Here is a 10108-nt window from a genome sequence, read left to right as displayed (position 1 = left end):
CCTTTAATAACAAAACAAAAATGACATACATTTTCATATTCCATCTATCGTCATGACCACCATTGTGGCTGACAGAAACCATTGTTCCAAAGTCCCTTAATTTCATGTTTAATGTTCTGAGGCTGGTTCTCCATAGTGAGAGGACAAAGGAATTTTGTCTGTCGCCTAAGATTTACCATGGGCGTGAGGGGTCATAAAAACCTCATATCTTCCTATCCCTTGAGATCCCTTCTCCTCTGGTGGGGATGAAATCTCTCTGCAGGATTGTGGTCATTGGTAACCTGAGCCGAGCAGGACAGTCATGACACTGGCCCAACGCTCTAACCACTAGGCTACCTGCCACCCCAACTGGGATGGATACTGAGGCAAATGTGGCTAACCAGTGAACCTCCAGGTGTTCATCATTAATACTGTGTCTCAGACGTTTCTGTCCATGACTGATGCAACCCCAAAAAGCAATAAAGACAGAGTTAATGAGGACTTGAGGTCACCGAGAAAGTCTGGACATGGCCTGCTCTCCCTTATGAAAGGAATTAGGCATCTTTGCCATGTTTACTATGTACTGTAGGCTATGTTCATTGTCAGACTGCACAGTAGACTAATAAACATATGCATTTTGAAGTAGTCAACAACAACAACAAATCAATAACATGTCCTACCACGGTGTGTTTTTGGTTGATGGCAAATATATGATACAGTCAATGGATTTGTGAATTAAATCGCTTTAATGTTGAATTATTTAAGGCTCCTTTCTCTTCTCTCTGCTGGAGTTATTTTAAGAATAAAGTAGGCTACTGAAGGCAACAAACTGTTGCTTACTGAAACTTCCAAAGCCATCCAATTGTTACAATGGGACTTGAAGCAAAAGCCGACCCGCGTATGGTCAACTATTTCAGCACCGTTTTGTGCTGCTCTGAGACATGCAAGACTACTTAATAAACATATACAAGTAATTCAAAAATATATTTATATTTTACCACTGTAGATGTTGCAGTCAGTCAGAGATGAGTCCTATTGTAAAGTGCAGCCTAAAGGCAAAAATGGGCAAACTTGCAATGTATTCAATGATTAAGTACTCTCAAACCAGATTTGCCCAACCCCTACAAATATATTCATTTAATATTAGCCCTGCATCATAATTGTATAAAAGCCCATTAGATATTAATGTAGAATCCTCTAAATGTAATTAGATCTACTACTGTAATTTGTTGATCTGCATTGATCTGCAAGTATTTTAATTTAGAGATTCCGGTAAACTCCTTGATGTTTCCTTTCATGTGTCCAACCAATTATTATTGGATTATTCACCATGGCAACCAATGCAATGTATTTCTTAGTTAGGTCAGCTTGTTGGCAAAATTCACAGCCTGCTAGCTTGTGAAAAACAAAATGCCTCCAGCTGTCCATCACTACTGTAAATATAAAGAGTGGATATAGAGGGTTCAACCGGTAAGCACCTTAGGAGTAAATGTCAGTTGGCTTTCCATAGCCGAGGCATTCAGAGGTCAAGACAGCAAGTGAGTGAGTGAGTGAGACCGAGAGAGAGAGAGAGACAGAGACAGAGACAGAGACAGAGACAGAGACAGAGACAGAGACAGAGACAGAGACAGAGACAGAGACAGAGACAGAGAGGATCAAAACACACACAGTAAGGCGTGTTAATGAGTTCCGAGAGCCGATCTGTTATCCAACCATTAGTTTAATATTAAAAACAGTCAAACGCTTCTCAAAAACGCCCTCTGGTGGTCAAACTGGCTCTAACTAGCGTTAATGGCAACAATGTCTGACACTTAAATAACGTGTCATAGAATTCTGCGGCAGCCTGCAAGTTGTGCTGCAGTATGATGCAACTTTTATTTCTTCTCTAGGATAGGGGGCAGAGTTTTTACTTTGGGAAAAATAGCGTGCCCAATTTCAACTTCCTTCTACTCATCCCCAGAATATAAGATATGCATATTATTAGTAGATTTGGATAGAAAACCCTCTGAAGTTTCTAAAACTGTTTGAATCATATTTGTAAGTATAACAGAACTTATGTAGCAGGCAAAACCCAGAGGAATAACCATTAAAAAAAAAAAAATTTAAGTCACTGTCTGTTCAATGAGATTTCATTGGAATGCCAGATTTCTAATCACTGTGATCTCAGTTCCTACTGCTTCCACTGGATGTCACCAGTCTTAGGAAATAGGTTGAGGTTATTCATTTGTGCAATGAAGAAGGCCATCAGGAAGTAGAGTAACGTCATGTGTACTGTTTGAGAGTTGCACAAGCGTTTGTTTGTTGATCTCCTGTATTGAAAACAGATAGACCCGTCTTCAATTTGATTGATTATTAACGTTTACAAATAACTTAAGTTGTATTACAAAAGTACTTTGAAATGTTTTGGCAAAGTTTAGAGGTAATTTTTGAGATATTTTGTAGTGACTTTGCGCAAATTGGAAGCTGTTTTTTTCTGGATCAACTGCGCCAAATAAATGGACAATTTGTATATATATGGACGGAATTAATCGAACAAAAGGACCATTTGTGATGTTTATGGGACATATTGGAGTGCCAACAAAATAATTTCGTCAAAGGTAATGCATGTTTTATATTTTATATCTGCGTTTTGAGTAGCGCCGGCATGGTTGAAATATGCTACACTCTCTTTGTTGACATTGTGCTATCATCATATTATAGCATCTTATGCTTTCGCCGAAAAGCCTTTTTGAAATCTGACATGTTGGCTGGATTCACAACGAGTGTAGCTTTAATTTGGTATCTTATATGTGTGAATTAATGAAAGTTTGATTTTATATAATTTTTTTGAATTTGGCACTCTACATTTTCCCTGGCTATTGGCCAGGTGGGACGCTACCGTCCCGCTATCCCAGAGAGGTTTTTAAGGAAGAACCACTGTAGGCGTTGGCAAGACAGCACTAAACAGATCTGGGACTCTAGCTAGGGTTGGGGTAAGGTTTAGGTAAGAAGAATTGTTTAGGGGTTGGAGTGAGGTTAGAAAACAAAATTCAAGCCAGGAACCTTGTGTTATGGCTTCCATTCACCACCAACCTATCACCTAGTAAGTGTATTTAACTCGCACTGTAAGCTCTGCCCACTGACCATTGAGCTTTAATTGAACCAATCACATTCATTATGTCCTTGAGGCAGAGCTGCCCTCAGGGCAAGATTGAATATGGAAAACTGTCCCTAACCAATCTGGATTGTTGTTTGAGGTTTAGGCTAAATCTCTATCACCTGTTCACATTATTTTAACCAACCCGTTGTCCATCTGCTGGTGAATAAGAGAAAAAGCATTGGGCATTTAAATAAACCGATGACCAAACCACAAACAACATGGAAGCTGTCAAAAAACAAGGAAGATGAAGATGAAGGCACTTAAAATGCCTTTATTGTGGTCGTACGTTCAATGAAACAACACACAAAAAATGAATGTAAAAGAAGAAAGAAGAAAACAATGGAGCATATTATCTACAATATTGTATGTATACTGCATAACTTTGCTCTTCAATAAAACATATTGGTTCATTGAACAATATAGTTTAAAATATTAGAGATTGGGTTGCTAGATGGTGGTGTCATACATGACCGATGACATCACAATGGTCTTAAAGCCAATTTGAACAATGGGTTAATGAGGAAATGTATCAGTCTTCATTGGTTATCAACATGGCTTGTTTCTGCTGCTGCAAAAAGGTATGAAATCAGGTCATTTAATCGAGTAACAACTACTTATATTCTGGAGTAGTATTTCTTATATAGACCTAGTGGGATGAGTACAAGTTAAAGTACATTCTGATTGACAAATACATAAAAAGTGTACATGAAATGTACATGAAGTTTGGCTTTTGCAAATGTCACTCAATGTAACCTGTCTATACTGTGTTATTTGAGGTTTAGGATAGATAGCTAAGTTCCTCTAATTTAGGCCTACCTCTTCCTATTCTGATGACCCCCCTCTTCCATTGGCTGGGGATCAAGGAAAAAAGTATTTAGCACTATCACATTTTCTTGTCAACAGAAAAAACGTCAGAAAGCAAATTCAGTTGATGTGGAGCAGAAGACAAGAAAGAAGAAGGAGAGTGGCACTTCATCCCCCTCTCCAATTCCATCTGACCATTCTGAACAGAATGGCTTCGCCACCTCTGACCCCTCACCCTCTGATCAACTCTCCTCCCTCCATCCACCTCCCTCTCCTGTTAAATGTTCCTCTCAGCCTTGCTCTCCTGCTAAACAGCCCTCTGTACCCCGGTCACCTGCCAAACACCCCTCCCCAGTGAAATCCTGTCCAGTGGTGTCCCATCCTAGTTCTCCCTCTCCTACCAACCCTCTAGACTGTCATGGAGACACCAGCCATGAGGGCACAACAGTCAGGTAATTCAAACATAAAGTACAGTGCCATCCTAGAGTCTCTTTGGAGAGTTGGGTTTAGTGCTACAAGACCAGGGCCAGTGTTTATCAAGAGTATGAGTGCTAATCTAGGATCAGGTACTCTGTCCATAATAATCTGATTTATTATGATCTAAAAGTCAAAACTGATCCTAGATCAGACTCCTACTCTGAGACACTTGATAAACACAGTCCCAGAAAGTTATTTTCCTCAAACTGTAGTTTTAGGCTCTTCTATCCACATCTAGTGGATAAAGAGAGTACTAACCTATTGCCCTGGTCTACTTGGTACACTGCATTTATATGGACAGCAGTACATACATAACTACTCAGACTGTGTTTATAGTACAGTATAGTATTTAATAGAGAGACTGTGTAGAGTGATACTATCTCTGTGTTGGAGGCTTTAGACCTGTTTCTCTCCTTCCTCCAGACCTCTGTCTCTTCAGGAACACTCTAGTCCAAGACCCCAGAGGCCAGTCTCAGCCACCAGAAGCATGACTCTTCCCAGGGCCAGCTCAGCCACCAGAAGCATGACTCTTCCCAGGGCCAGCTCAGCCACCAGAAGCATGACTCTTCCCAGGACCAGCTCAGCCACCAGAAGCATGACTCTTCCCAGGGCCAGCTCAGCCACCAGAGGGCCAGAAGAGACCCAAGGGGCCAGAGGAGAACGGGGGGCACTGGTTAAAATGGAACTTCTTGGGTAAACCACAACACACTTCAAATGTATTGAATATAAGTTCTTTATTGTTTAAAGATAAGTGTCTGATATACTATGGGGATATGGCTTACTATCGAGCATGTTCGTTTTATTAGATATTTATAAACCCATGAATTATGTCAATCTTGGTCTGAAGGACATCCTCTTCTTTGTGTTAAATATAATTTATCCCTGACCAAGATGGCTGCCATTATCACCACTTTATAGAGATATGAAGGTTTATGATTCATCTCTTTGTGTGTACTGATGGCTGCTTCTTCTTCACAGGTTGCCTAACATTGGCAACACTTGCTTCCTTAACGCCACCCTGCAGTGCCTCCTGGTCCTGCCGTCCTTCTCAAAGGAAATCCTGCACCAGGAACAACTCTGGAGCTCCTCCCCCTTCTCCAACCTGATCAGGTAAGGAAGGCTCAAAAGCAGACACTCACCCCACACACCCATTATTTGTGGTCATAAATTAAAGAAGGGACACTCTTTTCACGCCACTTCTATAGAAAGTGATTGTCGTAGCAGGTTAGGAGAGCATTTTCACTAATCCTAACCCTTTTCCTAACCTTAACCACTTCATATTTTGCTGTGTATTGTATTTTTGGTTTATTTTCCAGTTTCTTTTTGTTTTCGGAATCTTCATAACCAAGAGGAACAACAATGACACAATGATTATGATGTAGGCATTTGTAGGCCAATTTGGAAAGTGTAGAATGACTACATGACCCATAATGCTCATTGACTGAACATTCCACCTTACCGTGGGAAATTTGGTCGTTTTTTAAAATGCTCTGGAATTGAGAGCAGTATCCAAAACAAATATCTTAGGAGAATAAACAACACATTTTTGTTGTTTGGCTTCATTGTCCGTCCTCAAAGGTGAAATTGCTTTGACTCGAATGAATAATTTCTAATGATGGGGTGCCGCTAGATAAAACATATTTGTATATACTCATCTGCCTCTTCAGGCGTAAGCCAGTAGGTTGACACCATCCAGTCAGCTGCTAATTTACTCTCTGTCTCCCCTACAGGTGTCTGTCTGATGTGCACCGTTTGAGTCTACCTGACAGTGGTGCAAACCAGGCCTCAAAAGCAGACCTCATGTGGAAGGTCAAGTACTCCTTGTCGGGATACGATTTGAAGTATCTGGGGGACACGCAACAGGTAACTGAGGCACTACTCTCTTGTGTACGAGCACTCTTTTTGAAAGGGTTTATTATCTTCATCATTTGCTTTTATCTTGGTGTGTTTCTCTCTCTTCCTCATCATAGGACGCACACGAGTTACTTGTGAACATGCTGTGCCAGCTGAAGGAGGAGGGCATGATACTGAAGACACTCGGGGTGAACTATTCCTGCCCTGTTTCTCAGCTGGAGTTCCAGCTTGTGTCGGTGCGCACATGTACCAGGTAAGAGATCCCATTGGTTGTAATGTATCTACTGAGAAGAGTGATTTTTCTACAAACAATATTACAAAACACATGGCATAACAGAAACATTGTAGAGACCTGACACAGAAACAGACTTGATGCATTTTCCTTCTCTTTGTGCTGCTTCTGAAGCTGTGGGCGCGAGTCGTCCACCAGAGAGGACTACAACCACCTCTCATTGGACTTCAGCCCTGAGCGCACCTTGCTGAGCAGCCTAGCACTCACTTTCAAAGTCAGCACTTAGGGCTCAGCCCTGCATGTAGAGACTAACACCCAGGGCAAGCTGCCCACTGCCTCAGAATACGCTCTTATTATTGTAGTGGTGTCATTCATTTTGTAATGCTTTTGTTTCTAACCAGGGTGAAAAGGTTGAATTCACATGTGAGGGCTGTAAAGGCCTCCACGCCTTAAAGGTGGAGCAGTTCCACACACTGCCTCTGTGAGTTGTCCCTTTATACCCTCTCATAGGACTAGCAGTGTTACATGAAATGAGTGGTCATTGTGTCCTGAGCCTTTAGGAGTAGTTACCTTCCTGAGCAGGTTGTAGGACTTAGGGATGAGCACCACCGAACACATTTCACTCCTCTGTTATTTTGTTGACTGGTTTCATTGTCTGTCTGTTCATCTCTCTTCCTCTCTGTCTCTGGGTAGTGTGCTGGTTCTGCATCTGAAGAGGTTTGGAGGACCTGGGGGGTTGGAGAAGCTGGAGGCTCCTCTTTTGTTTCCTTCGGAGCTGAGGCTCTCCACCCTCTGTGGGGACATGGTGCCACACCTGCACAGTGCCAGCCCACAGGCCCTCACCAACCAGGCCCCCAGCATCCAGGGGTCCATCCCCCAGACCCTCGCCAGCCTAGTCTCCAGCCCACCTGTTGAGGCCAAAGACAGCGCCCTCTGCTGTTCAGGTAGGTCATGGCACCATAACACTCTTCTTGCTCCAACACCACACAAACCACCCACTCCCAAAACGGTCCTGCTGACAGAGAAGCTGGAAGCTGCAATTTAAAATGTTTCTCAGACATCTTTAGTGATGTATGGGAGCTGTTTTAGTCCAGAGCATTTCAGACAAGTGACCACGTTTTCTCAGCTCTTGATATGTATATTTGACCCCTCAGATTCAAATGACCAGGAACCAGGGAAAGTGCTGCTGACAGCCTCAGTGGTGAGAAGAGAGAGAGAGAGATAGAGAGTGAAACCAGTGAAAAATAAGTTATGACAGAACACTGAGATAGTTATGAGGAGTACACGATGTAGTAGACCTCCTGTAGTAGACTAGTACTGTAGTAGACTGTAGACAGTGTGGTGGACTGTAGAGGAAATGAGAATCCTACGATCACATGTGTTTTCTTACAGAAGCAGCAGCCAGTGCAGTCAGTGAATGGTTACTACCAGCTGACTGGCGTAGTCTCTCATTTGGGAGGCTCCGCAAACTCTGGTAAGTAAATACCATAAAACACACACATGCAGATGCACTGTACATATGACATCAGCTGAATTCCAAGTCACTTCCTTCTCCTCTCCATGTGTGCCTCTGCCGTATACACAAGTATCCCAAAGATGAGGGAGTGAATATTATTGAGGGCCAGGGATCATCAACTAGGTTCAGCTTCGGGTCCATTTTTTATCTTAGCCAGATGGGCAGGGGTATGGAACAAAATTACAAATAATTTGTAGACTGCAAATTGACTGTAAGAAGGCCAAACAGATATAATATTTGACTCATTTCAAACATTGCTTACATTTGTCACAATCACATATCTCTCTTTATTGTGCGTGGGAATACTTTGAAACAGATTTCCAAAATGAAAATCACTTGGAGCTGACTTGCTGTTGTTTTTACAGTCTTTTAACAATTACATTTTATTTGGTCAGAGACATGGGGGGCCAAATAAAATCACCCTTGGGACAAATTTGTCCCGCGGGTCCGCCATTTGTGAAACCCTGAAGTAGGGGATAATTAGAGCCTCCAATAGCGACTTCGGCCAAGCGAGCAAGGCTGCAGGCTTCAGAGTGAAGTGCCATCCCAACAAGCACTGCAAAATGTTTAGAGTTTACGCAATTTAATTCAAAAGAATGGAGAGGCATGCCTAATTATATGCCACTTGTATTTGTTTATCTCTGATTTCAAAACTTTACACATGTAACAGATAAAATACCTCCCAAATGAACTGTTTAACTGTTACAACACTCTATTACCCACAATAGCCTGACCCTTGACCTCTAGTCTGTCTTCCTTGTTCCACAGGACACTACATTAGTGACATCTTGCATGCCAGTGGAAACTGGTTCTGCTGTAACGACAGCCAGGTGTCAATGTCCAATGAAGCCACTGTGCTGAGGACCAGAGCCCGGAGTGCCTACATGCTCTTCTATATGTTCAGGTACTGCTTACTCTCGCCATCTATGTTCTTGTGTTGCTATTTATGTGTACGGTTCCTTTCACCCTACAGGGCAAGAGAGCGGAAGGCCCCAGCACACAGGGCCTAACAGGAGCACCAGCACCAGCATAAACAGGGGTAGTACCAGGCCCAGCCTCAAAACCCCCAGCCCAGCCTCAACAAAAGCAGCATATGGACCATTTTCAACACCCCCAGCCCAGCCTCAACATGGGAAGAACCAGGCCCAGTCTCAACATGGGCAGAACAAGACCAAGCTTCAACAACCCCAGCCCAGTCTCAACATGGGAAGAACCAGGCCCAGTCTCAACAGGGGCAGAACAAGACCCAGCTTCAACAACCCCAACCCAGTCTCAACATGGGAAGAACCAGGCCCAGTCTCAACATGGGCAGAACAAGACCCAACCCCAACAACCTCAGACCTGCCTCAACAGGTGCAGCACTCGGCCCAACTTCAATCATGCGGCTCAAGGGAGACTTGCTCTTCAACACTAGCATCAACATTCTTTCAGTAGCTTATGTCATAAATACCTGCCCGTGATTTGACTTCTTCACCTAATGTATAAAGCTCATGTAAGAAAACGTATAAAGTATACACACTAAATGTAGTACACATGTAAATGTGGTGGATAGAGTGTGTGATTATTTAGAGGGTACATCATCCCTTCTATTTGGTTCGGTCTGAAATCCTCCTGTTGTGAAATAGACTGTGGTGTATAACCTCTTATTCAGCATGGTAAGACCGGAGGACCTGCAATATTCAACATTGATCCATGTCGGGAGATGACTTGCGCATGCCATGCAATTTTAATAAAGACAAACAGATAATCCAATTTAAGATGATTCTGTTAACCGTTGTAACTCTTTAACTCAGGTAGCTTTATCGTATTCTATTCTTATTTACAATAAAAGTGACTCCAAAGTTACACAATACATTATTTACCATGAATTTCTATTACATTTCCATTTGAGTCATTTATCAGACTTACAATTAGAGCATTTATCTTAACATACAGTGCCTTCAGAAAGTATTCACACCCCTAGACTTTTACACATTTTGTTGTGTTCCAGACTGAATTTAAAATGTGGTAAATATATTTTCTCTCTCACTCAACTACACAAAACACCCCATAACGACAAAGTTAAAACATATTTTTAGAAATGTTTGCAAATGTATTGAAAAGTAAA

General features: G+C 42.2%; 1 protein-coding gene across 5 annotated transcripts; it reads left to right on the top strand.

The window, feature by feature from the left end:
• Positions 1 to 2284: 2284 nt before the first annotated feature.
• Positions 2285 to 9858, top strand: LOC139579273 (ubiquitin carboxyl-terminal hydrolase 37-like). Of its 5 annotated transcripts, none has more exons than XR_011675707.1 (11): positions 2287 to 2576; positions 4022 to 4374; positions 4823 to 5092; positions 5378 to 5509; positions 6130 to 6262; positions 6370 to 6506; positions 6660 to 6759; positions 6887 to 6966; positions 7179 to 7959; positions 8770 to 8905; positions 8975 to 9858. XR_011675707.1 is itself a non-coding variant. In XM_071407780.1 (11 exons), exons 3-11 carry the CDS (start codon positions 4887 to 4889, stop codon positions 8780 to 8782), a joined length of 1134 nt encoding a protein of 377 aa, XP_071263881.1. In that variant the 5' UTR covers positions 2287 to 2576; positions 4022 to 4374; positions 4823 to 4886; the 3' UTR covers positions 8783 to 9858. The 5 variants fall into 5 exon arrangements, 2 of the variants coding, with proteins under 2 accessions (XP_071263881.1, XP_071263882.1); XM_071407780.1 differs by having other exon boundaries at positions 7179 to 7429; positions 7878 to 7959; positions 8770 to 9858; XR_011675706.1 differs by having other exon boundaries at positions 8770 to 9858.
• Positions 9859 to 10108: the final 250 nt, after the last annotated feature.

This window comes from Salvelinus alpinus, chromosome 6, assembly GCF_045679555.1.
Source record: "Salvelinus alpinus chromosome 6, SLU_Salpinus.1, whole genome shotgun sequence".
Lineage (NCBI taxonomy): Eukaryota > Metazoa > Chordata > Actinopteri > Salmoniformes > Salmonidae > Salvelinus > Salvelinus alpinus.
Note: the sequence above shows the minus strand (reverse complement) of the source record. Positions and strands in the feature narration are given on the sequence as shown.